At 36.4% G+C, this 27,594-nt stretch overlaps 1 protein-coding gene across 1 annotated transcript; it reads left to right on the top strand.

Annotated features, from left to right (window-relative positions):
- The first annotated feature begins 545 nt into the window (after positions 1 to 545).
- Positions 546 to 20,231, top strand: LOC306871948 (dnaJ homolog subfamily C member 25-like). Its single transcript, XM_079420229.1, has 4 exons — positions 546 to 872; positions 3,196 to 3,348; positions 14,394 to 14,864; positions 17,422 to 20,231. The coding sequence occupies exons 1-4, from the start codon at positions 585 to 587 to the stop codon at positions 17,542 to 17,544; spliced, it is 1,035 nt and encodes a 344-aa protein (XP_079276355.1). The 5' UTR covers positions 546 to 584; the 3' UTR covers positions 17,545 to 20,231.
- The last annotated feature ends 7,363 nt before the right edge of the window (positions 20,232 to 27,594 follow it).

Below are 27,594 nucleotides of genomic sequence, written 5' to 3'. Positions count from 1 at the left end.
GGATATTAAGTATGGAAACTTTGAAGAAAATGGTAAAAAAAAGGTTTCTTGATTAACAATTTACTTTTGTTAGCTAAAAATTTTATTCACAAATGTAGATTCTTTAAATCACCCCCCCCCCCCCCCCCCCCCCCCCCCCCCCCCCCCCGTTTATAGTATTTAAGAATTATTTGAGACAATACTTAAAAACTTTGTAAAAAAACAAAAAATAAAAAAGCTGGAATCTTGTTAGATTTTTTTGATAAATATAATTTATTATAATTTCTTACTTATCCCCTGTTTAATTTGAATTTATTAAAATTTATGGTTTAAAGATTGTTGATGCTTTTTTTTCTTAACTTTTTGTTATCAATGTATGTCTAAGCCCCGCTTAAAATAGCTTTTTTGAATGTAAGTTGTATGCCAATTTGTTCTGTAAATCTGTAATATTTTTGTTATATTGTAATAATAATAAAAAAAACTCTTCTACTACACACTCAAAAGTGTGTACCTTTTCTTCACCAAAAGAGGACGCAGCAGAACTCATTTAACACGTGTACATACGTTGCGTCATCAATACGCGACAGCAGCATCAGAATGCTGACATGGCTGCGTCTATCGAGCTGAGACTCACTTTATGCATCTGTCTTGTTTTTATATTGGGATTTTCTTCGGTCTCCGCTCTCATTGAGGGACTGTATTGCGGGACTCAAAGCTGTTATGACGTGCTGGGAGTTTCGCGTGACACCAGTAAAGCTGAGATCGGACGCGCGTACCGCCAGCTGGCCCGGAGATATCACCCGGACAGATATCAGCCCGGGGAGAGCGAGGACTCCCGCGAAACCGCGCAGGAAAAGTTTCTGCTTGTCGCTACTGCTTACGAGACACTCAAGGTAACCCTGTAAAACCAAATTTCCATGCTGTTCTTGTTAGGGGAAGTAGAGTTTCAGTTAAGTCAGAATGCACGTTAATGGGATGCTGATCCCATGCAACCTACTGATTATTATTCCAACTAACGTTACTAACAATTGTATAAGAGTGACTATTTTTTTTAAACCCATTACAACAAGATTATATACATTTTACCATAAATCATGCATTTATTTATCTCTGTTAATGTTAATTTAATAAAGTGTTACTTCACTTTTCTTTAATATTAAAATAAATTATACACAGATTAAGGAGCGGTCAAAATTACAATTTAAAATAATTTCTCACATCTGAGCCCTAAAAATATATAAAAAATGTTAACGATACTGTCAACAATCATAATGTTAGCTTTATGGGAAGGTCTTTCAGTGTTTGACTGACTGAATGTAAACTCCTCAAGCTTTTACAATTAAACACACACACACACACACGTTTGTTTTTGTGAAAAGTGGAGACATCCCATAGGCGTAATGGTTTTTATACTGTACAAACTGTATGTGCTATTGCCCTACACCTAAACTTAGCCCTCACAAGAGACTGTGCATTTCTACTTTCCCCAAAAAAACCTCACTCTGTATGATTTATAAGCGTTTTGAAAAGTGGGGACATGGGTCAATGTCCTGAAAAGTCACATTCACCTTGTAATACCTGTGTCATACCTGTGTCATTATACAAATTTATGTCCTCATTTGTCACAAAAATGCACACACACACACACACACACACACTTACACACTTTTAAGGCTTTGTCAATCCAGCATCGTTGTATTGAATTTTGCTTTGTTGCATTTTGAAGACATGGTAAATACTTAAGCCGGGGACGCACTACACGACAAGCTGAACATTCTAAGACAGACCTCAATACACTTAAAGACCGTTACCATCGACTAGAGAGCAGATTCGAGTCTTTGACAGTTAGAGAGGAGCATAAAACCCAATGACTGAGTCAGTCCACTACACGACGCACACACTTAACAACAAATTCTGCCAAGCACAAAAAAAAAAAAACGCACACAAAAACCGGAGCCACTGCGGACAACACCTGCTTAATATAATGTTATAATAATATAACATTAGCTTTCCTTTTATGTTGGTGTTCCTAATAAATGTCACAGCAATGTGTCTTGAATATGTTTTGCATCAATTCGTTAGCCTATTCTATTTAAGTTGATTTTAAAATTTTTCGTAACAAATTTCAAGAAGTTGAAAGTTCAGAAAAAATGGAATTGTCCTATAGTTTATAGATAGGCCTATAGGCATATTAAGTTTTTTCTTAAGTTTTATTAGACTGCACATCTAGTGCTGTCAAACGATTAATCGTGATTGATCGCATCCAAAATAAGGTTTTGTTTACATATTTTTATATACATAAAATTAGGGCTGTGCGATATATCGAACGCGATGATCATGCACATCTCGTCAGTAAAGCTGATTCCGTGATTAGTCGTAAATCCCCTTCACCTGCTTTCAAATGAAGCGGCATTTAATACACAGAGCCGTAGATCACTGACAAGCTACACAATATCGCGTTCATTATCGCAGATGAATCCCCTTCGATTATGAACGCGATATTGTGTAGCTTGTCAGTGAACTACGGCTCCGTGTATTAAATGCCCATCTGAAAGCAGGTGATGGAGATTTACTGCTAATCACGGAACAGGCTTTACTGACGAGATGCGCATGATCATCGCATTCGAGATTGTGCAGCCCTATAATAAATATAAACAGTACACTCATATGTGTTATGTAAACAAACTTTTATTTTGGATGCGATTTTAATGAGATTTATAATGAGAGAAATTACTGACATAATTTAGGCTATACTTTTTTTCGACTGCATAAAAATGAAACCATTTAATTTGCAGTGTTAACTTAGGAGTTAAAAGAGAGATAAGAAATAAATCACAAGAACAATGGAGATTTTTCTTGTAATCAAGAAAAAAAAATATTTGAGACAATTACAAAATGAATAGTGGAACACATCTCCACTGCATATTAGCCACACAAGCTGGTGTCAGTCGCAAATATTAAATGTTTAAAAAAATCTTTCTGAAAACGACTGGCAATGACTGGTTCTTGAATTCTAGGATTATAATATTTAGACACCACACACTGTGCGACTTTCTGCCGACTGCAAACAGCGACTGAGCCCAACTGGACCTGGTCCACCTGGGCACGATCTGTCGTCAAGACCAAATTACATTCATAATTGGCCTGAAAGTTAGGTAGTGTGTTCTCGGCTTTAGTCATAACAGCTAAATAGATCTGTAATATTGTGACTTTCAGGATGAAGAATTACGTAAGGACTATGACTACATGCTGGACCACCCAGAGGAATACTACAGCCACTACTACACCTACTACAGGAGAAGACTTGCTCCCAAAGTAGACGTTAGGATAGTGATTCTTGTAACAATTTGTGCAATTTCACTGTTTCAGGTAAGTACACCACTCATCACAAAATGTTCTGGTCATTAACAGCTTATCATTGATTGCCATTGGCTGGAAAATAACGACATACTGATGATGTTGTTCTTAATTATGATTTTTATTTTTATGTTCCAAGTCTTTTTTTGGCATCAGTGATAGTGATTTTATAATTTCAAAATATGAGGAAAAAAAAAAAGTAGAAATGAATGCCTAAAAGACAATAAGTGTTTCTCTGGTGCCTTGTACTGGTTATAATGGTGATTTTTAGGGCCCAAGCCAGTAAGGCGCAGGGCCCTATTGTTCTTCTAAGGATTATTATTTTTTTTTTTTTTTTTTTTTTTTTTTTTTTTTTTTTTATTTCAATCATCCGGGCACTTTTGGGGGCCTTAACGTGCCCGAAAACTCTCGAAAATTGGCACGCACGTTGGAACCTGCGGCCATTAGGACGCCGCTGAGGCTGGGACCCGGGCGTGGCACAGGGGCTCTACGGCGCCCCCTGGAAAATTGTCAGAAAGCTTGATGTATAGCTCACACATACTTGCACGTATTCATATGAAACTCGGTACACATATAGAACTCATTGAGCCGAACAACTTCCGCGCAGCATGTCATAGGCTCCGCCCAACAGGAAGTCGGCTATTCAGGGCTGTTTAAAAAGCGCATGCTCTGGAATTTGATATACTCCTCTGAGGATTTCCATACGATTGCCACCAAACTAGGTGAACATGATCTCAAGACATTGGGGACGCTAAATTGCGAAGATATTTTTGATATGTCGAACGGTTTGCCCGTGGCGAGGCGATGAAGTTATGGCGAAAAATGAGACCCAGGAAATGCCTAATAACGTCCACATACATTGTATGATGTATATCAAACTTCAGTGATTTGTTCGTTGTATGATGCCGATCGGATAGATGTGACTATTATGACTGAAAGTTATAGCGCCACCAACTGGCTGCAGGAAGTGTGTCGTTTTCAAAATGCTTTGAATTCAGCATCTTCTTTTACCTCGATTTGCTTCAAACTTCACCAGAATAATGTCAAAACACGGCCGATGTAAAACTGTGAAGGGAATATTGATATCTAAAATTATGTTGCCATGGCAACGTGTCAAAGTTGAAAATTCGTTTCTGGTGATTTTGAGGCAGATAACATGTTTAGAATGTCATGAAACTCAACACACATATCAGTATTAATGATAGTTAGACACTGGAAAAAGCTCATAAACGGGCGTGGAAGAGACACTCTATAGCGCCACCTTTTGTCAAAAATGAGGGGGTTAGTTTTAGCTACAGACACCAAACTCGGTACATAAATTGTTCTTATTAATCCGGACAATTTTCTAATTTACAGTCATTAGCTACGACCAACAGGAAGTCGGCTATATTTATTTTAATGTGGGTTTTTTTTAAAAACGGGCTGTAAACAAATTAATACTCCTCCAAGCAGAAACACGGAAATCACACCAAACATTTTTTATCATGATGCCAAAATACTGAAGATGCTAAATTGCGGACGGATTTAGGATATCTTGAACGATGATTTAATGGCAATTTATTAAAGTTACAGTAAAAAAGATAATTTTTTTTTTTTTTTATCTTTTAAGAGCAGCTTCCAAACACTTCATAAAAAATTACATACACAGAACAATACAGTCTGAGGATATGTGATTAATTTCATGAATTTACAATACACTATGCTTAGGAGAAAATTTAAAAACTATCAGAGAGCTCTTAGACTGCTTCTGAGTGAGAGATCCCTGTCAGCCTGCAGCTGAGTGAGGGGTGGGGTGGGGTGGGGTGTGAGTGACTGTGTGAGTGACTGTGTGGATTGAGGAGCTGGGTGAGAGAGAGAAAGAGAGAGAGGGTCTGTTTTTTAAAATCTTTAAAAAATGCTTATAAATCATTAAATAAGGTCTCAATTCTTAACATTAGGAAATGCATTAATTAACGTGAACTAACAATGAAAAATATATTTTTACATCATGTTAATTCTTCCATGATAGTATGAACTAACAAAGAACAATTTTTTTAAAGCATTTATTAATCTTTTTAATGTTAGAAAAATAGTCATGTTCAAAAGATAAACTTTCAAATGTAATAATATATTAACACATTTTGGAATTAATATTGATCAACATTAAATGGTATATAATTATTAATGTTTATATATATATAATGATAGCTACAGACACCAAACTCGGTACATAAATTGTTCTTATTAATCCGGACAACTTTCTAATTTACAGTCATTAGCTACGACCAACAGGAAGTCGGCTATATTTATTTTAATGTGGGTTTTGTTTTTAAACAGGCTGTAAACAAATTCATGCTCCTCCAAACAGAAACACGGAAATCACACCAAACATTTTTTCTTATGATGCCAAAATACTGAAGATGCTAAATTGCGGACGGATTTAGGATATCTTGAACGATGATTTAATGGCAATTTATTAAAGTTACAGTAAAAAAGAGAAAACTTTTCTTTTCTTTTTTTCTTTTAAGAGCAGCTTCCAAACACTTCATAAAAAATTACATACACAGAACAATACAGTCTGAGGATATGTGATTAATTTCATGAATTTACAATACACTATGCGGAGGAGAAAATTTAAAAACTATCAGAGTTCTCCTGTCTCTGTGCTTCTAATGTTTGCGGTAGGTGACTGGGTGGGTGACTGACTGTGTGAGTTCAGTGAGTGTGGAGGGGGAGAGAGAGAGGGAGAGAGAGAGAGGGTCTGTTTAAACATCTCAATAAAATCCTTAAAAAATGCTTATAAAGCATTAAAGGTTTTGATAACACTTTATAATTAAGTCTCATTTGTTAACAGTAGGGAATGCATTAATTAACATGAACTAACAATGAAATATATTTTTTACAGCATGTTAATTCTTCATTGATAGTATGAACTTACAATGAACTAACAATGAACAAAATATTTTTTATATTAGAAAAATAGTCATGTTCAAAAGATAAAACTTTAAAATTTAATAATATATTAACACATTTTGGAATTGATTTTGATCAACATTAAATGGTATATATTTATTAATGATGTAAATTAACAACAGTTAAATAATGTTGTTTTTTAACATTGGTTAATTCACAAATAACATTAAATATTAACAATATATTTTTTACTTTATTAATTTGTGTTAGAAAAAATTATTCATGTTAGTTAATGGAAAAATAAATCATTAAAAAATGCTTATAAATCATTAAAAGCTTTGGTAACTATAATAATTTCTCATTTGTTAGCATTAGTAAATGCATTAACTAACATCAACTACCAATGAAAAATATATTTTCACAGAACTTAAAGTTTTATATGTTCTGTGTGTGTGTGTTTCACAGAGTTGATGGTTTGGATTAACCCTTTAATTGCCGTATCCCTTAAAACCAAACTGCCAGAGGGTTACTGTGATGCTTGTGCTCGCTGGGCACCGTTTTATCGATGCCACCGGGGTGGCATATGCTGACGGCTTGGGCCCGTCATCGCTGCTCGCAGCTATATTATGTTTTTTATAATTTTACATGGCCTGTGTTTGTTTACCACAAAGTATATTTTGGTCATTCCATTAAAAATGACAATCAAATTGGATCCATTTAGAGCTTTAAAGTGCCGGAAATAGTTGTGAAATGCTTGAAAGGCATTGAAAAGTGCTTGAATATCTCTCTCTCGACTATTTCTGCCACATCGCCATGGTTATAGTTAGCGTTACTACTTCTGGTTTTCTGACGTCAGCGCTGTTTGATCTGTTTATCAGAGAATTCTCAGCAGAATTTGAAGGCTTCTCAGTACATCTCACAGCAACATTATTAATTCTGTGGCAAATTCAAATGCTTCTCACTGGATCTTGTAGCATTGTGCTGTAACAGTGGAGTAAAGCTGTTCTGAGTCAAGTTTGTTTACGGTGCAGTCTGAGCTGATAAACTGTCCACACTAGGTGCGTTTCCATTACAGATTTGCACAAAACTGTGGCGATATTTTATAAATGTCGATAAAGTATTGCGAAATGACTGCGTTTCCGTTAACAGATGTTATATAAGAAAAACGTAATTTTTTCCTCGCGATAAGTCATGGCAACGGATTTTGACAGATTTTGGCTATATTTAATCGAAGGAGGCGTGTGCATGTATCTTTACAGTGCTGAGAGATGCTTCAGAAACATACGCGACGCGCCTCATATAAACACAAGCGTTGACTAGAGTGACAGATCAACTCCGGTGGCCGTATTGGAGCCACACTGCGCCGATGTGTGCAGTGTAAATTGTCTAAGCATGAATGGCAGGCAAAGCCCCTTATACTTGAGAGCGGTCACATATTAAGTGTTTCTTGGAGGTTATAGTACATTGAAGACTGATCATATGACATTTTATGTACACCATGTGACCTGTAATTGCAAAAAAGCGTTTCCGTCGGAGTTTTGCGAATTATTCCTTTTTTCACATTGCCTGAGAAACCACCTCACTCGAGCGTAAAAACTGTTTTGCGATATATGGGGGTTTTTCCGAAATTGACGCGTTTCCATTAGGCGCATTTTCAATTCACAATTTCAATTTGCACAATTTGAAGGGTAATGGAAACGCGCCTACTGTCAAAGTACCTTTCAAGCAGGGCTTCAGACAAGTAAGTTTGGCATCGGGCCAAAAATAAATTTCACCACTAGATGGTGGGCCAGAACATAGACAAAGGATAAGTTAAGAAATGAATTGATGAAAACTAGAATTGCCCGTGACGGACTGTTACAGTGTCTTTTGTAACTGGTAGTGAGCGGTTACTCTCATTATCAAAAAGCCACATTTGTGTGGCGGTGTCCGGCAGAGTATGTGAGCGGAGTGGAGCTTCAACAATTTCCCCTCCGCGCTCCGAGCATATATATATATATATATATATATATATATATATATATATATATATATATAAAAAGAATAAAATAACAGGAGAGTTTCAATGTGGCTTATTACACGACAAGGTAATAACATGGTTGTCAGCATTAAAGGGTATAATTGATGTTTTTTTGCGGTGCAAATTTTGTTTGTGTTGAAAATAACTACGTTTTCGTCAGTTATTTTACCTACGGATCGATACATTTCTTACGGATTTCTGTTCTGTTTCGAAATCGGATACAGATGAAGTAACACTGTAAGGCCGCATTTACACTGCATGGTTCAAGTGACCCAATTCCGATTTTTTTTTTTTCCTCCCATGTGGCACAGATCGGTTATATAGCCCACGACCGTGTAAGCAGGAAAATGTCTCATGGAATCCGATGTTCTCCGATCTATTTCAGGCCTCATTCATATGTGGAAATAAATCTGATATGAATCAGATACGTGCAGATTTGCACCTGCCGTGTAAGTGGTCAGATTCCCCATTTCAAAAATAAAGCCTGTGGTAAACATAACTTGAGGATACTTTTACGTTTTGTTCTACGATGTAACCTGCACACTCACAGCCCAAACGTTCTTTTTTAAAATGAACACAATTTTTAACTTGTAACTTACGTTGTAGAACAAAACGTAAAAGTATCAAGTTATGTTTACTACAGGCTTTATTTTACTCATAAATTGAAAAACCCAATTATGAAACCCCATAGGAAAATCTCGAAGGAACCCGCAGCGAATTACTCTTCTGGATTCTGACGTCTAGTTCCCCCACTCTATTTAGAGCCAGTGAAACAGAAAGTGTTTCTAAACACTAAACTGAACTTTTACCGTCTGAATCAGACTTAAAATATATTGTAAAAAATATGGTATTTGTTTCTCATATGGCCGTCTGTAGAAATAAATTTACATATCACCTTCGTAATAAACCTCATGGATTCGGATGGCGAATTATTCACAGTGGAGTAGCGATTTCTGTGATCCTACGAACCCAGGAACGTGGCCAGTCACATGATTGTCTGCTGTAAATAAAATGAACTTTATTTACTGTAAATTAAAATTTATTTTATTTACAAAGTTATTATTATTATTGTGTAAAATGTATTTAAAAATACTCATGTAAAATGTATTCTTATTATTCCAAGCATATTTTATAATATATAATGCTATTTATTATTTGATTATTTAAATCTCCTGTTTAAAAATAGCAAAATAGACGTGCTATAGTTGTATATAATTATATGCAATATAGTTAAGTATATATCTGTCTATAATACATAATTTAAAATTGTATTGCACACCTGCTGCTGCCTAATACAGACCCATTTCGAATGCTTGCGTGCTTTTCTTCTCTTTCTGCTCCCAGCTGCTGTGGTGGAGCAGTTATGAAGTATTGTTCTTTTAAATACATGCATTTCAGAAATAAATATGTATGCATTAGTCTATACTGAAGTACAACAGTTACTGTACGCTGTTCAGGAGTGCTCAAAAAAAAGGGTTTAAAGACTGATTTTTGAATCGATTTCTTCTCGTCAATTCAGAGATGTGGATACGACCTTGGTGTTTGTCAAAAAACAGTAGGTAATTCGGTCAGGGATTTTTACAGGGGTGGTGAGAGATAAACAGACATTCTAGATTCGGACAGCAATTAAATCACAGACTACCCCCTGTAAATTGTGAAAATCACTTGCGTCCCCATGAGAAACAATTACCGTCCGAATAGGGCTCTATAATGATTGAGGGTTACAAATTGAGGGTGTCAGTAATTTTAGCACATATTTTGGAGAGAATTTAATTAGATTTTTTTCACATTTTCGTAAAATCTTAAGAGTTTAGATTTTTGTTAATATTTTTAATGAAGGACTACAGAGTCTGTTTTGCGCATACCAAAAGGTGCTAATATTAGTGGAGGATGTGGTAAATCTAACAGTATGAACCGAATATTGCTAGTTTGTTCACAGTTTGAAAGTATCAAGACTAAATTTTAAATAATTATATGGGTTTACAGTTATGAAGCTGAGTGACCTGTTACATTTGCTGATGTCTTTTGCCTGTTAAAAAAGAAAAGTATTATTTTTCAGTGAATTTGTCTTCTAACAACACATACATAATATGCACATCATTTACAGCATATAGAAAATGACAGCAAAAAGCAGGATCACACTGACAACACCTGACGTGGTACCAGGACCACACCAAACTCTGCTCTTATGAACCTCTATAAAGCGGTTAATGTAAGGATCTCTCATGCTTTGGACAACTTGACTCATGTATTTGTAAAATAAACTGGTCAAATAGTAAATTTACAGATAGAAATGAACTTTGGATCCAGAGTATCTGCATGTATTTGTGCATGTATATGGTGAAATCTTGTTAGTTTCATACCAGCCCCATTCAATGTTGAAAGCTTTTTGTTGCATGGAAAAAAGAAAAGCACTAAGACATTTTTCAAAATATCATCTTTTGTGTTGCACAGAAGAAAGAAATGCATAAAGGTTTGGAATGATATGAGGGTAAGTAAATCATTTTTGGAGTAACCATCCCTCTCAATTATGGTATGAATGTAGAAAAAGGAAAAATATAACTGCAAAATGCAAAATTATTTATTGACCAGTATGGTGGCCTCACAGTCTTTTCAAATGTACATTTTGATGAAATCGAGGACACATTTAACACAACCAGGTAGAAATAACATTGGAATAAATGTTTCCATTTGACAAGCAATTAACAAACATGTCTCAAATTAGGGACAATGGCAACAATCTCATAAGCTGTATCAACTCAACATGAAAGAGGTTAATAAAAATACATCACAAAGAACTTTCATAGCTTATTTCAGTAACCGTTGTTCTAAATCTGTAACTCTCAATTCCTAGCATCATGATGCAACCAATTGGTTACGCTCTATGAAGAGTTCAAGGTGAAAAATAGCTCCTGAGTTCCATGGCTTTGCACACCAGAGTAATCTGAAATATTAAAGGCCTCTTACATAGAATTTGTCAAATCCTTAAGATGGTCGGGGATGTCTGAGGGCAAAACCAATTTGCACATGCAAGCTTTGCTGGGGTGAACATCTTAGAAGGCAGGAAGGTTTCAAGTTATTGATCAAACTCAACTGCGTTGGGGAAAAAAATTAATCGCTTGCTGTCCTCGCTGGTGCACAGAGCAGAAGGTAAGATTTGGCTAAGAACAGGAAAGCACTCCCTCATCAATACACCAGCACACTCTCTTGACAAATGGTTGCCAATGAGTGAGTGAGTATCAGGATTTTATGTGTTCAAAAATTCATCTTAAAACCCCTGTCCATGACCACAGAAAATGGCATGAACTATGTTTCTATCCAAAATTGCGAATTTAACTGGAATTAAAAAATCTCATAAACATTTGCAAATAAAGCACCGTTTCCATCCAACTAGTCAAAGAGAACAAAATCATTACTTCCTGATAAACTGGCACTAGTTACATCATGTAAGACTGACGGAAAATGAAAAGTTGCGATCTTCTATGCCGATATGGCTTGGAGCTATACTGTCATTCCAGCGTAATAATCAAGGAACTTTGCTGCCAAACCATGGGTGCAACAGGCGCAATGATATTATGCAGTGCCTGAAAATAGTCCCCAGCTATATCATAACTAGTTACCTGGTTGGGGACTATTTTCAGGCGCTGCATAATATCATTATTAATATCTTAGTAACTACAGAAGAGTCGAGTTTTATAAAGGAAAAATATCGAAACTCTTTGGTCATTTTTTAGCAAGATGCTAATGGTCTAATCAGATTCAATGATCTATGCTAAGCTACGCTAAAAGTGCTACCGCCAGACCCAGAGATCGGCTGAATGGATTCAAAAACGGTAAAACTCTTGCGGAGTTGGAAAATGAGCCTATTTTTTAAAAAAAGTAAAGGGTGTGTAAATATTTATGGATATAAAATATAAAGTCCTTCAACAAGCTAATTTGCTTATTTGTGTTTCTGAAACGCCTGTGTTGACCGCTTGTTTTCTCTTCTTTTTTTGATCTTGTCTTATTGTGATTAAATTATTGTGACCAAAGACAATATAAGCATGACAATAAACATGTTTTTCAATTAAATGGATGTTCTATATTTTATTTAAAATATATTCTTTAATACTTTGTGTTTTTACCATCTATTGTTTTCAATTCATAGCGTTTAAGTATTGCAAAACTACAACAAAACATAAACAAATGAAGAAACTTATGTATTACCATGGTGTAACTAGGGGTGTGCGATATGACGATTTTTGATCGTGGACGATAAAAATGTCTCCACGATCTGCTTTTGAAGAAATATCGTAGTATCGCGCTACCGCGCACATTGTCAAATACAGTTCTGGCGCCTCCTCTATATACTGTACAACACGACATACAGCAGTAGAGTTACTCAGACAGGACACTGCACTTATTCGCGATCGCAAAAGTACATTATTTGCATACAAGCCTTGCTGGTTAAATGTTTAATTCGCGCGCTGGTCTGACGTGCGCTTGTTCTGAGCGCATACACCTGAAGCTCGCGCACTAAAACGCCTGTCTAACAGCGCCTGATTACTCAACTAAGTTATATTTTGCGCTAATACTGTCAAAACACACAAGGTTTACATACAGACTGAGTCGGTTATCTCTAAAATGAAAGTAAATAGTTAAGAGAGAAACGGATGCGTGCCTGTACTGTATATTAGATGCGTGCAGCTCTTAAAGGGACAGGACACTAAACATGCTGTCGACTGTCATTAAAGGGATAGTTCACCCTAAAATTGAATTTCTGTCATTATTTACTCAGTGGAAAACCAAACAGTTGCTGGTCTACATTGACTTTGATAGTAGGAAAGAAAAATCCTATGGAAGTCACTGAGGACCAGCAACTGTTTGGTTTTCCACCTTCTTCAAAATAGCATTTATAAATGTTCAGCACAAGAAAGAAACTCATTCCGGTTTAAAACAACTTTTGAGTAAATGATGATATAAAAATACAACATTATGACAGAATTGACAGACAGATGACAGAATATTAATTTGTGGGGGAACTATTCATTTAACGTTAACAAAACAACAAAACACATAGAGAAAAATCACTCACTATTCTTGACTGAAAAACTTTAATACAGTTGCTTTAGGAATCAGTCTATCTAGTGTTTTATTTTTATATTTGTTCATTCAATTTCATTGAATGCTCTGCTAAATACACCTATTGTACCTGGAAATAAAGCACTGTTTGTTTTATTTGTATATTATGTGTATTTGTAATGTGTATCTTTGTTCTTATTTTTTAATAAGAAAAATAAAATAATGACAAAGATTTTTTATCTTCACCCACTTTGGCCTAAATATCTGCCATGCATCTTTGTCTTTCTAGTTTGGCTGTAATGCTCAGACAACTTGTAAAACCAAAATAGTAAAACTAACAAAGAATCGGGATAAAAATCGTGAATCGTGATATTTCTATAAAAAATCGTGATATATTTTTCCCATATCGCCCACCCCTAGGTGTAACCACTAGATGCCTGTATATAACCCATTGAATTTAGATATGCATGTAAACATATTTAGATGTGATAAAGACTTCATTGTGGCTGATTTTTAGATAGTACTTCAAAAATTGTACCTTTTTTGTTTTTTCCATATTTCCCATTAATTTCCTTGGGAGTTTTTTCTTTTTTTTTTTTTGCCTATGAAGATAACTACTGTTACTGTTAAAAAAAAAAAAAGACCATTTAGCCTTTTCCAATCATGTCCATGGTTTTGTCCATATAGCAGGTGCCACAAAAGTCACCAGGTTTTGTAACATTTTGATGTTTATTCAAAACTGATTAATTAAAAATTGCTGTTTTTGAGTACATATCAATCAATTGAATCTGAAGAGCATTGAATATTTTAATTAAGCTATCAGCATTAAGACAAGGAACTGTTTGATAGCAATGCTCAATGACGAATTAGGTTTATGAGTAATAATTCACCCCAAAAATTTATTTTACCCACTGTAGGCCATTGCTTTTTAGCTTCAGCCCTAAATGACATCTGTCCTTGAACTGATGTTCAAGTGCCCTGCCATAACAAGCAGTCTCCTTGTTAGGCATGTTAATGAATAGAACATGGCTCATAGATTCAGATACTAACAATTTAATAAACAGATGTTTTTATGTCTTTGCAGTATTACAGCTGGTGGAGTAGTTACACAGAAGCCATCAACTATCTGATGACCATTCCCAAATACCGCATTCAGGCTACTGAACTGGCCAAGCAGCAAGGTCTGCTGAATAGAACCAAAGAGAAGGGCAAGAACCGACGTTCCAAAGAGGAGATCCGTGAAGAGGAGGAGCAGATTATCAGAGACATCATCAAGAACAAGATAGACATCAAAGGCGGCTATCAGAAGCCCAATGTATCTGATATTCTGCTTTGTAAAATCATTCTGTTCCCTTACCATCTGTGCACATATGTGGCATGGAACTTCTCTTGGTTTTACCGTTTCACCATTCGCGGGGAGGAGTATGGGGATGAGGAGAGACTTTACATTATCCGCAAGTACATGAAGATGTCACAGGCTCAGTTTGATAGTTTGGACAACAGCCTGATAGAGACATTTCTCAAGCAGCAGCTCTGGATCAAAGAGAATTATGAGGTTTGAGAAGATTTCTTTCATTTTGTAGTGTTGATTCCACAAAACAGAGCAGTGATGATGTTTTTTGTAGACCAACCTGGAAGTTATCATCTCCCTGGTTCCCTCAACAAAATCTCAATAGGGGATTTTGGATTATTGCAGAAAATAAGCTCAGTGACCAAAAACATTTAATTCTTACACATTTGGTTCATCATTAAAAACTTCACAAATAAAAGCAACCTTTATGTAGTTTTGAAGCCTAAAAACAATCTGCAGAAGTAAATAGCTGAACTATTGATCTATTACATTATGACCATCTACCTAATAACCTTTAGCCCGCAAAACATTGGCCATGTGGCGAGGCATTGATCTGATGAGATGGAGATGGGTCTCCTGGGGTATCTGGTACCACAATGTCAACAGGAGGTACTCCGGTTCCTATACATTGCGGGGTGGTGGTGATGTAGTGTGAACACAAATGTTTGATTGGGTGAATTTGAAGGCCAAGGCACTAACAGAAATTCACTATCATGTTCCTCCAACCACTTCTGGATCCTGGCAGTGTGGCATGGTGCATTATCTTGTAGGTAATTGCCATCACTGGCAGGGAATAGAGTTGCCATGAATGAGTGCGCTTGGTCAGATACCTGACAGCTGTCAGGAATTGTTTGGATAATGAGGCCTGAAGTATCCCAAGAAAACATTGCCCACAGCATATCCAGCCTGTTTCTGCCTCACAGTGCATCCAGGTGTCATAGCTTCTAGGGCTAGGTAAAAAAAAAAGGTAACACTTTAGAATAGGAAACACTTATTAACTATTAACTACAACTTTCCCTCAATAAATTCCAAATTTGCTTATTAATAGTTAGTAAGGTAGTTGTTAAGTTTAGGTATTGGGTAGGATTAGGGATGTAGAATAAGGTCTCTGTAAGGAGTCCACTGGAGGCGAGCGTAGTGATGAACCCAAGTGCAGTTTATTTACAATGGTGAGATCCAAAATACAAACAATCCAAATGAAGACTTGGCTTGAACAGATTTGACATGAAACAGACTTGGTGTGGAACAGACTTGGCATGGCATGGACAGACTAGACGTGGCATGAAACAAAGTTGACTCACCGACAGCAGGTAACAACATTAATACATGACAAGAACCAAAGGCAAAGACAAGGCCACTTATAACAAACAGTGGTGGTCACATGACATGAAACAACCAATGAAGACATGACACAATGAACAAGAGAACCAAACAGAACATGACACACAGAACAAGGGAACTAATAGCAAGAAGACATTAGGGTAAGGGAAGCAAGACACAAACAGGAACCGAGACTAAACTTCAAAATAAAAGACACGAAAACAAGAGCATGAAACAAAACCCAAAACAGACCTTACAGTCATGTAGAATAATGCATTAATATGTGCTTAATTACTACTAATAAATGGCTAATATTCTAGTAATATGCATGGTAATAAGCAACTGGTTAAGAAACCCAAAAATAAAATAAAAATAAATTTCTCGATTTGAATCAATTCTTATTTTTTTGAATGATGTTGATTCTTAAATCCCAAGAATCGATTAGTCTAATTTGTTTTCGGTCAATAAAATGAGCGTTGTAGAGTGGCTCCTATCCAATAAATCACAATAAGCTTTGTGCTTTGTTTCTTTTGACCTGAAACAAAATCTCAGATTTCAGATTCTGTCCATAGGATTACAGTATTCAAACAATAAATACCGTTTTGGTGCTGTTTAAGGTGGAGTGACAGAACGCTTTAGCACCTCGGCTCGAAAAGTGGCAATGGGAAATCCATTAACATTAGTCAATATTTTTTTTCTTGAGAAAATTTGGCATTTTGATACATTTTGAAATTTGATACATATCCAAAATAATTTATATTGAATCGAATAGGTTATCGAATCAAATGAATGAGAATCGAATCATGAAATTTGTGGCAAAACCCAGCCCTAATGGCCTCTTTTGGTAATATGTGCTTGGCCATCGACATGATGCACCAGGAATCTTGAATCTTTCTACCAATCATCAACGGTCCAATCTTGATGATCTTGGGCCCCTTTAATGCATTGTTGCCGATGGTGTGCAGTTAGCATGGGGAACCGGCTGGGTCGTCGACTACACAGGCTCATACGCAGAAGGCTGCGACGAGCTGTGATACATTGCCCTGGTCACCACTGTTGTAGCTGCTGGTGACTGCCATTTCCAAGATCCAAGTTCTGAAGTGCCATGCCATCACAATTTGTCCTTTATCAAATTCTGATAAGTCGGCAGCTTTTCCACTCTTGACACCGAACACTCTACTGACAGAAAGCTGGTCCTTGGGTGGTATATATACTGCTCTGTGAATTGCACCTGTGGCACCATTTGGTTGCCAGGTGGACTCATTGCTCTTAGCTGGGGTTGGTCATAATGTAATGGCTCATCAGTGTATAACTCAGTATAAACATTCCTTAAGTCAAATTATGATATACTTGTTTTCATGATATTAAGTTTAAGTGGTGTTAGTATGTCTGTAAGAACTCCAGAATAACTGCTCATACTGTGTGCTTATGATATATTAAGGCCTACAAAGAGGAGCAGGAGGAAGAGATGAAGATGAAGATGGCCACAGACTCACGATGGAAACGCTACAGGCGTTGGATGAAGAGTGAGGGGCCTGGGCGCATCACTTTTGCTGATGATTGACCTCACATGAACGGAGATCTGTCTCAGATGCACATCCAGCCTGAACAGCCTGAGCTCATGTGTGCAATTACACAGCTCTGTGCGTCCTTGTTTACAATAGACTGACAATGTGCACGATATTTACAAGGCTGCCTTTTCTCATATAAAGACTATAAAGGCTTTTTGATTGTACCTATGGATGATCATTGCATAGGAGGAAGAGACTTTGTTGGAAACATAAAGTAAAATAACTGTTATAACATTGTGTGTTGTTCTGCCAGGAGAAATATGATCGCAGGCTGTAGAAACCCAGTGTTATAGTTTGAAAAATGCCTCATTTCAAACACTGAAAGGCTTTGTGTCTCTCTTTCTTTTTGTCAGCTATAAACGTTGTCACCTGATGCTGTGCTTGTGCCCTGAAGGCATATTGTTTTCCCTCTTCCTTCCTTTTTTTTTTTTTTTTTTGCATGTATAAAATCACATCTAATTTTTCAGTTACAGGTTTTGGTACTGAAATAGTTTTATAGTTTATGGTTTGGTTAGCAAGACTTGGTTACCTTGTAGTAATTCCTGTTCATGAGCATCCTGGGGACATCCATGATATCACTTTAACACAGTGCAGACACAAAAGGTTGTCATGCAGTAGATAAAATATTTTATCAGTAATTTATCATATTGTTATCTGTGCATTACCAACGGTGCACATAAAAGGTCTATCCCCCAAATGACTTTTCATTGATTCAAGATAGTTTGTGTTTGACTGTGCCTTCAGTGAATGCTTGTAAGTAGTGGTGTCATGATAAATCGATTAGTGAATCGATTCTGTGATTCTCTCTTGAATTTGGAAAATTGCAGAATCGGTTTATCGTGACACTCCTACTTTCCATTTCAGTGGAATTTCAAAATAAGTTTTTCCTCACTTGTAAGGATTAATTTTCCTGAAATCTGTCTGGAGAAACAATGGTATTAAAAGTATATTCTAGAAAGTACCACAAAATGAGTTTTTTATTTTTTTTATTTAATAATGTCCTTGTCATTATTTTCCATGCAATTAGATTTTTTTTCCCCGCAATATGTAACAAAAACTAGACCAAGGGTAGAACAGAGAGATCAAAATTTGATTGTTTGCACAGTATCTCATTTTATCACCCCCCATTTCGTGATTCTAATTGTCTTGGGAAAAAAAAAAAAAAAAAGCTGCCTCAGCAGAAACACTACCCACTAGACTGCCTGATCTCACATGCCGTCATTTCTGTGTCCAAAGCACTCTAGCGCATACCAAAGGAAATTAACAAACAGTATTTATATGCGTTGACAATGTAATAATGCATGATTCTGATCTTTATCTCCATACCAAAATCTCAGTTGGCCAGACAGTGATTTTACGAATTGTTAAAATATTAGTGTCTGGAACGCCATGAGCCCAGAGATTTAAGTGTACACTGATTATTTTTATTTTTAAACCCTGCACTTACAAAAATAAAGGTTCTTCATTGGCATCTATGGTTCCAACAAGTACTTTAAATATCCATGGAACATTACCATTTCACAAAAGGTTCTGAAGAATTTTACTGTGTTCTTTAAATTAAGAAGAAAAAAATCACTTAAAGGTTCTTTGGAAAACCAAAAATAGTTATTCTGTGGCATTGCTGTGAAACCCTCTGCTAATGGTGCAATATAAATGTATAGTGCTCATAAACGGCTGTCAAGATGGTATTCTCACTTAAGGCTTGGTGTGTTTGAAACAGTATTAATGGAAGGTTGGTATGTCGCAACTTAAGCAGATGTGAACACTTCCCAGTCATAATGGCTGCTGGATTTCTTGATTACCCATATGGTCTGATCTTAAATTAACTATTACAGACACACACAATTTGAATAAATTGATGACGGTTGTGCTTTCCACATTTTAATTTTGTACAAATAAGACTTAAATTTAGTAACTTGTAGATCCTACTGTAGCACAAAACCTCTATCAAAAGCTGAGTATAATTCTGACTAACTTCGGACCATCCGTCCACACAAATTCGTCTCGGTGTATCAGTATTTTGTGTTGTCTTGATATAGCACAGGCTTCTTTAGGTTATCCTACTGCATCTGAATTGGCTTAAGGTCAGGAAAACAGCCATTTGTTTTAGCCATTCTTTAGTTGATTTGCTTGCAAACTTTTGAGTTGCCTTGTGGATCATTGTCTTGTTGAATGACACCTTGCTAAAGCTTGAAATCATGTTGTCATGTTGTCGGAGGTTCCTGGTTTTCCCTATATGAGATCATGTGATTTTGCCTTAGATTTGAGGCAGTTGCAAAGCTGAGCATCCCAGCTTCACTTTGTGTTTACTGAGGTTCAGTGAATATATTAATAATCAATGACGTTCTACTGCAGACTATATGCAAGGTTATTGTGAATTCCTAAAAAAAAATTACATTCACGTGAAGCTGATTTTATCATGGAGCAGAGAAGATACAAACATATACTGTGCTATATTTAGATTTATATTTGTGGTTCCAATCATGTTTCTGTCTCAAAATAATTTTTAATTGTTCTGGATAATTAAATTCACCCATATGCTTTGTGCATGCTGTTACTACTGTGTGTCAGTAGATTGTAAGATGTGAGATTATGGTTGATGGTTCAGTGTTTTCCATCTTGTTGGGAGGATTGAATGGTGGAGCATGTGTGTAATCAGGATTAAAGTCTCCCTCTCTTCTATACCAGCACAAACACTTAAATCTGTTGAAAACAACTCATGAAATTTTTGAATGTTTGTTGCATTTAGCACGGAACAAGGTTAAACATGACAAATGTATTTTAGCACATAAACGCAAAAATAATAGGATATGGATATGTTACTGACATATAAAAAAATATAACTATATTAAATTAAAATTTGCAATATAATCAAATAAACCTTTTACTACCATAATGATAGCAACCCTAGTACAGGAAGTCTAAAAACAATTGTGGATTTTTTATTTACGATAAAGCACTACTGTGACTGCTTTAATGTACACATCTGTGTATCATTGTGCATCACCCTCAGCACTATAAACAATATACCGTCAAAACTATTCCATTATATTCAGCTAAATGAACTGCAACATTCCCTTTTCATTTTGAGACCACATCTTTTCCGCTGTCAAAGGATATCTTCTAATATGGGAAATAAATATGTTAAGTGATATGTGGGTGTGTGGAAGCCCACTTTCCAAAGTGCAGAGGGATTATTATTATTATTATTAGAGTTATTATTTTTTTCATTAAGTTTTCTGTTTCAGGTATGGTACTGTATGTTTTTCAAGTTGCGCTGCAAAGACACTTGCAAATGTCTGCTGTGCCATGAATCGTGTTTTCAAACCAAAAGATCGAAAACAAACATTTTCTCATACTGATAGATAAGATGTATGTGTGTGAGGAAATATAATTTAAAAAAAAATTAACTATATTAACTGCATATTGTTTTAAACACGATGCTGTGCATGAGAACACTTTCCTTTCCTAGGGAACTTCATTGTGTCCTACGGAACCCAGGTTGCGCTCCACTTCTCTTTTAGACACACACTCGTGAATCCCCTTTGCCTTCTCCATTTCCCAGTTGCGTACTTTGTGAAGGGAAAGTTTACATGGACAGACCCTCGATTCTACGATTTTGACTGAAGGAGTGAGTCTACTTTAAATGTACACTTTAGGCTGACCCATAGACCACAGTGCAACAGGATTGTGACGTCACCACAGATTGTGTTTAAATTATGCCCACTCTTAACCTGATAGCACATGCGCATCTATTTGACGTATGCATTTACATCTGCAAGATGTATTTTTTTAGAGTGTTTACTCATCTGCAATATATCTATATGATGTTTCTTATTAAATGCCAAATAGACGAAGGAAAGTTAGTGAGTGAAGGGCATAAAAAACAACTGACACCAGTTGATGATGTCACATAAAGAGCCTTAATGTATAAAAGGACACCTGTATTACATGTCATCAGCTTTGTTGTCTTGAGAAAGCCACTTGTATAGCCCCATTTCCATCACAGGAACTTTCCCCAGGAACTAGGGACTTTGGGCCGGTATTCGGTGTGTTTCCACCGCAGGGACCAGGATCTAAATAAAGTTCCAGGCACAAATTTGCCCCTCAGAAAGTCCTTGCTCGTAAGGTAGTACTTTTTCAAAGATCCGGAACTTTCGGGGGCGGGACTTGGGAGCTGAACATGCTGATTTCACACAGCATTGTATTTCAACCACCATATATTCGCATAATTAAAAAAAAATATTACTGTTATTGTGTCATGAAATGTAGTTTTAAAAGTATTTCAGGCGAGAATGTAGTTGTTTAAAAGTCAAATCTGCGGTTTATTTATAAAGACAGCGTCTATTTGAAAATGTGCTTCGCCGAATTTGGAGACGTGAGCTCCAAGAGATCAGCGGGCGCTCAGTGCTCACATTTCTCAATGAGAGCAGCCTCAACTCGGCTAGTCCTTCTGTCATTTGCCACTGGCTCCGATGTCTCTGTAGTGGTTAAAAAGATATAATTCCCTTTGGGTAAATCTAACAGGTCTGCATTCTGATAATCTATTAATATGTTAAAATGAAAATGAAAAGAGGCTATACTCTTTGATATAATTTTTTGTTTGTAATGCATGTATGTTCCCTGAACTACATGAAAAGGAAAAGAGGCAGTGGTGTAACTGAGTTACTTTTTCAAAAAAGTTTATTTACTGACAGTGCGCTGTGTGAACATGCTTTTAATGTAGTACTATACTGAGTGTGAATGTGCATTAATTCATCCCACTCGCAAAAAACAGATTTAGTATTTACCAAAATGAATTAAAACAGTGAAATGCAAACTCAGAATGACGCAAACCTGCAATAATTAAATGTTAAATAACAGAAATGTATCTAATTCCATTTTATTAATCAACGTCTTTGCTGCTGACCTCTGATGATCCAGTTCAACCATACTAATAAGCAAACAATAATTGTGCTTCATTGTTTTTTTTTATTGCTGAAGTGTGTTGAACCACCTTATCCTGCGTTCTACTTTACAGACGTGAAATTACTTTTCCTTCAGCCTGAGGTTTATTCATTACACTTTTTGGTGTGAAAGGGCTTTTACATTTGCTATAAATACAACTTCTTATATTAAAAACAAACGCAAAAGTAACGTAACGCATTACTTTCCAGAAAAAGTAGCTAAGTAACGTAATTAGTTACTTTAGTTACGCAATATTGTAATGCATTACTTTTAAAAGTAACTTTCCCCAACACTGGTCCTCGTTGAAATGCCTAGAATTGCACACAACTTGTGTGTGATCTGTTTGAGAGTAGAACATGCACATTCAGCCTTCGAGGGGGCTGGATCTGTGCATTTTTTGGTTAAAAAGCTCTGCTCTCACCTGCCTGTCTTTGTGAGAGATAGGAGACAGGCTTCTGAGCCTTGTGGTTACAGCCCTGTGTCTGCTAAGGCAGCATGTCAACTGTGATCGTGGGGATCTCAGATGGAGCTAGCAAAGGTGCTTGACAGAGGCTTCCTTTGCTTCTCCCACTGGCTCCCTATCTCATGTCTGATCCAGAAGCCTGCAATGTGGCTTCTTCCAGGTTGGATGAAAGTGGGCTGCTCACTTCTAGTTCTGAAGAACTAGATGTGGAGTCAGTAGAGGCAGATGTTACAATTAAGTCTGCCTCATCCTCCCATCATAGCCACACACAGAATGAGCTTTTGGAGTAATCTGTAGGGTTGAACCCCATGTTGTCGACTGGGTGAAGAAGTAAGGTTATGCTCTGTGGCAGGCTTTCCTAAAGTGTACTGCTGAAGTGTACAGCTTGATTAAAGGAGGACTATGCTCCTTTGAGTATATCTGTAAGGTTGAGCCTGACAGATAAAACTGTCACCCTCCCCAGTTTATTGACTAGGATTTAAGAAGGGCTATGCTGCTTGGCAGGTAACTTTATGAGTAGAGCTGCACAGATACAGCAAGAGTCAGCAAGCAACCGACTCTTTCATCTTTCTCCCTCCCCAATCTTTTAGATTGTCAAGCAGATTTCATGTGTTAAACAGGAAAAATATGTGTTGATAATGCAAGAGGACAATAGTAAACAGGACATTGTCCAGTTAAAGTCAGTTTATTGTTGATTCAATGATATCATCCAGGTTCTGATCCACCATCTAGACTGGATCTGGGTGACTGCAGTGATCATCTGATCTGGATATGGACTGGACCTGGGTGGCTACAGTGACCTCAGAATAAGGACTGTAATGCATTAAGAGTTCACTCAAGTACTGTGGAGCTAGACCACTCAGGGCTTTATAAGCAATTAGAAAGATTTTAAAATGTATAAGATGTTTAATAGGAAGCAAGTGCAGTGTTAACAGAACCGGGCTAATATGGTCACACTTCCTGGACATACTACTAGTAAGAGCTCTAGCTGCTGCATTTTGGATCAGCTGAGTTTGTTTATTAAGCATGAAGAGCAACCACCCAATAGAACATTACAATAATCTAATCTTGAGGTCATGAATACATGAATTAACGTGTCTGCATTTGACACTGAGAGCATAGGTTGTAATTTAGATATATTTTTAAGCTGGAAAAATGCAGTTTTACAAATGCCAGTAACATGACTTTCAAAATGAAAGATTGCTATTTAATGGCACACCTAGGTTCCTATAGCTGGGATATATATTCCTACACTGTAAAAAATGTCAGTGAAAACTACAGTAAATAACTGTAAAATAGCAACAGTAAAAGACTGTATAAACCAAAAAAAAAAAAAAATGAATCGCCGTATTTCATACATTACATTACTGTAAATTAAGAAATGGTACATAACTTTAGTATTTTCTCTTCTTGTACGTAAATAACACATATTCTTACTGTAAAAATATGTTTGGTTTTTTTAATTCATGGGAAAATACCAAAACTTCACAAGCAATTACCCTAAAAGCAAAAGTATTATTCTATGTAAAATACACATTTTGTTGATGTGTACTATAAAATTTACAATATAAAACCTTTCACGATTCAACAAACACGTAATTTAAATTCTACAGTAAAAATTAGTTAAATGGTTTATGTTTGTTAAAAAAGTCAATTTTAAGGTAAAACATGTTTTAATAGACTCTAATTGACTGTATAGGGTACTTTTGTGTAATGTTCTATAAATAGGGGTCTATTCTGATAGCTAATGCTAAATGTGATAGAAAACAAAACAAAGAACAAAAATATGAATTTCTTGAGGACAGTCAAGAGACTGCTTTGCAGCAAAGTCAGGAATTATTTGTGGTGGTCCGTGCTTGCTGTTTGGGTGTGTGTGTGTTTTATTTTCCTGTTATGTTTGCACATATCTTGTCTTTTATATTATCATATTTTAAAAACAGTGATTTGATTTTCCATATTATTAATACTTAATTATCACTATAGACTATACATTAAAATGGAATACAATAAGCAAAGGACACAAATAGAAATGATTTGCAACAACAAGCAAAACAAAAAAAGGGCTTAGGCCTATCCATGTATTCCTCATAAGAAAATTATGAAAATTTGTGTGGTTATTATTTATTTATTATATTATAATAGTTGTATTATAATATTAGTTAAGATATTATAATATAATTACATATTATTTATTATAATAGTTTACTTATCTATTATATTATAATAGTGTGCTAGGAAGCGGCATTGAGACATATTTATTGAAAGCACGAAACAGCAAGAAGACCATCTAGGTCACGTGAACTGCACAGCTTGATCTGCATGGGAGTGGTGAATGCAACACTAATAATTTCGTAGTATTTAAAAAAAAATTCAGAAGGGTACTTTAAAATTGTGAATGTGAGAAGTAAGAGATTATCGTTCACTAATGAGCAATAAGACTCTCTTGCACTCACTTGTACTCTAGGAACGTTACCTGTTGACGTCATTTTATATTTCAGTTAGCGTCATTTTAGCGCGCCCAGTAACGTTATTGTCACAGTTATGATCTGTTTTTGTTTAGTTATGTCTGTGTTCAGCCTTTCTAGTTTGTTCCTATGGTTATTAGTTAATTAGCTCCACACCTGTTTCTGTTTCCCCTTGATTGTGTTCAGCCTTTAAAGCCTGTGTTCTCCCCAGTTCCGTTGTCCGCTATTATACGTTAACCTTTGTGTTTTGCTACTTCATGTTCCTGGATTTCCTGTTCCCTCCGTGAGATACTATTAAAAGACTATTATTTGTATACCTGCCTTCGTCGTGCGCTCTTGTAGCATACACCACGTAACAGAATAGTGGACCCACAAAGAATATTTAGCGGTGTTTTTCTTTTGTTTGTTTTTGTTTTTTCCCTCTCCTGTTATGGACCTACCCGCCGTCCAACTCCTGTGCCTGGAGCAGATGGACCGTTCGCTGGAGGACCATACTAGGGACTTTTTCGATCTGGCGTGCCTTACCCACAGTGTTGTGCCTGAACTCGTTCATATTCTGGGTGAACGTGAACTGAACGTGCTGTAATTCTGCCTGATGAACGTGCACGCGCTCATTCTGGCGTTTATTAACGTCGTTCTCTCGTAGTTCAATTTTGTTCTAGAGAGTGCCAGATTTCCATGGAGCCAGGCAAAATCCCGGCTACAACCACTGACTCTACAATATCTAGGCTACAACCGCTACAACACAATCTAAAACGAGCCTTATTATATAGGGGGAAAGACCAGATCTGGCAACACCAGCCACCACAGAGTCGCACCGCGCATGCGTCATCAAATTGCGAAGAATGAATGGAGGCAAAATCCGATGAAGGCAGCGGCACTACTGCTGTCTCAATGATGAATGAAACTTCATATGTCCAACTAAAATAATTTTTTGAAAAGGTCAGTGATGATCCAGGTGGGAAAATCTTACCTTTTTGTGTAAACTGTGCCCGCCGGGTCTCAAGAAGCTACTCCGCACATCAACAACGTCAACAGCAAACTTGAAACGGCATATTGTATAGAATACATGCAGTTTTCAAAGCTCAAAAGGCTGTTCATAAAACACAACACTGCACTGCCCTCAAGCGCTCCAGTAGAGAGGCTCTTCAGCATCGGTGGTCTAATATTCAGGTATGGACAAACTGTGATTATATTCCATAATTAATATGCTTTGGTCATAAGTACAGTAAATACCTACCCTCAATCATAGTTATGTCTTGGTGATATTATTTTAATGCTGCTTATGTAGCTAATAGTAATTGTGGTTTTCAATATAAAATTTGGTCAAATTATTTCAGTGATTGCCTCAGTACACAATTCCTTTTAATACAGATTACTGTTACCATTTTTTGCACAATAATCATGATGTTAAAATTTAATGTTTCGTCTCATTCAGGCCCAGGAGAAACCGACTGGGAGATGCCAACTTTGAGAAGCAGCTGATCTTGAATGCCAACAAAAAGATCTGAAGGTATCTTAAATATTGTTCTGACCTATTTATTGGGCTATAGAAGTACAATGGAGATGAGTGTGTGGGTGTGCAGAGGTGAGCTGCATAAAAATAACAGAGCATATCTTGTTTTTACAGGAAGCAAGACACAGCAGATCTAGCAGGGAGAGACCACTGGGACCAGTGACAGAGGATCTTCATTCAGATAAGGGGTTTTCAAGCTGGATAGAAAGTAACACTGTCCTTGGCCCAGCACGTGTTGGACTTTTTTTTTCCCCATTGATGATTATTATTATTATTATTTGAGTTATTTATGTCCATGGCCTTGGACTCTGATTGACTCTTTTTAAGTTATTGAGGGTTTTTTTTGTTTAGTTTTTTTCTCATTCATTTGGTCTAAATATTTCACTTTTATTACCCAAGTTCTAGATCTGTTCTTTTTCTTTGGGCAAACAACTAAAAGTAAAAAATACATTTACAAAAAATTGAAAAGTGACTTACTGAGAAGAAAATCAATGTTTAAATGTTTTGCGCTTTGAGGTACATCCTTGTTTCCTACCTCAGCCTGGTTCCTACCTCAGATTGTTTCTTAATTCCTCATTAAAAAAACCATTCAAGCAGCACGTTCTTCCTCATGTTTCTGAGAATATACTGTAGGGTGAAAGCTGCAGCTGGA

The sequence above is a fragment of the Barbus barbus genome (assembly GCF_936440315.1).
Source record: "Barbus barbus genome assembly, chromosome: 6".
In the NCBI taxonomy this organism is placed as follows: domain Eukaryota; kingdom Metazoa; phylum Chordata; class Actinopteri; order Cypriniformes; family Cyprinidae; genus Barbus; species Barbus barbus.
Note: the sequence above shows the minus strand (reverse complement) of the source record. Positions and strands in the feature narration are given on the sequence as shown.

What these genes read in the sequence shown, in the direction of transcription:
- LOC306871948 (XM_079420229.1), top strand. Translation starts at nt 585, where the DNA reads ATGGCTGCGTCTATCGAGCTGAGACTCACTTTATGCATCTGTCTTGTT. An exon ending in CTGCTTACGAGACACTCAAG is followed by an intron (nt 873 to 3,195) that starts GTAACCCTGTAA and finishes TGTGACTTTCAG; the next exon opens with GATGAAGAATTACGTAAGGA. An exon ending in GGATCAAAGAGAATTATGAG is followed by an intron (nt 14,865 to 17,421) that starts GTTTGAGAAGAT and finishes TGATATATTAAG; the next exon opens with GCCTACAAAGAGGAGCAGGA.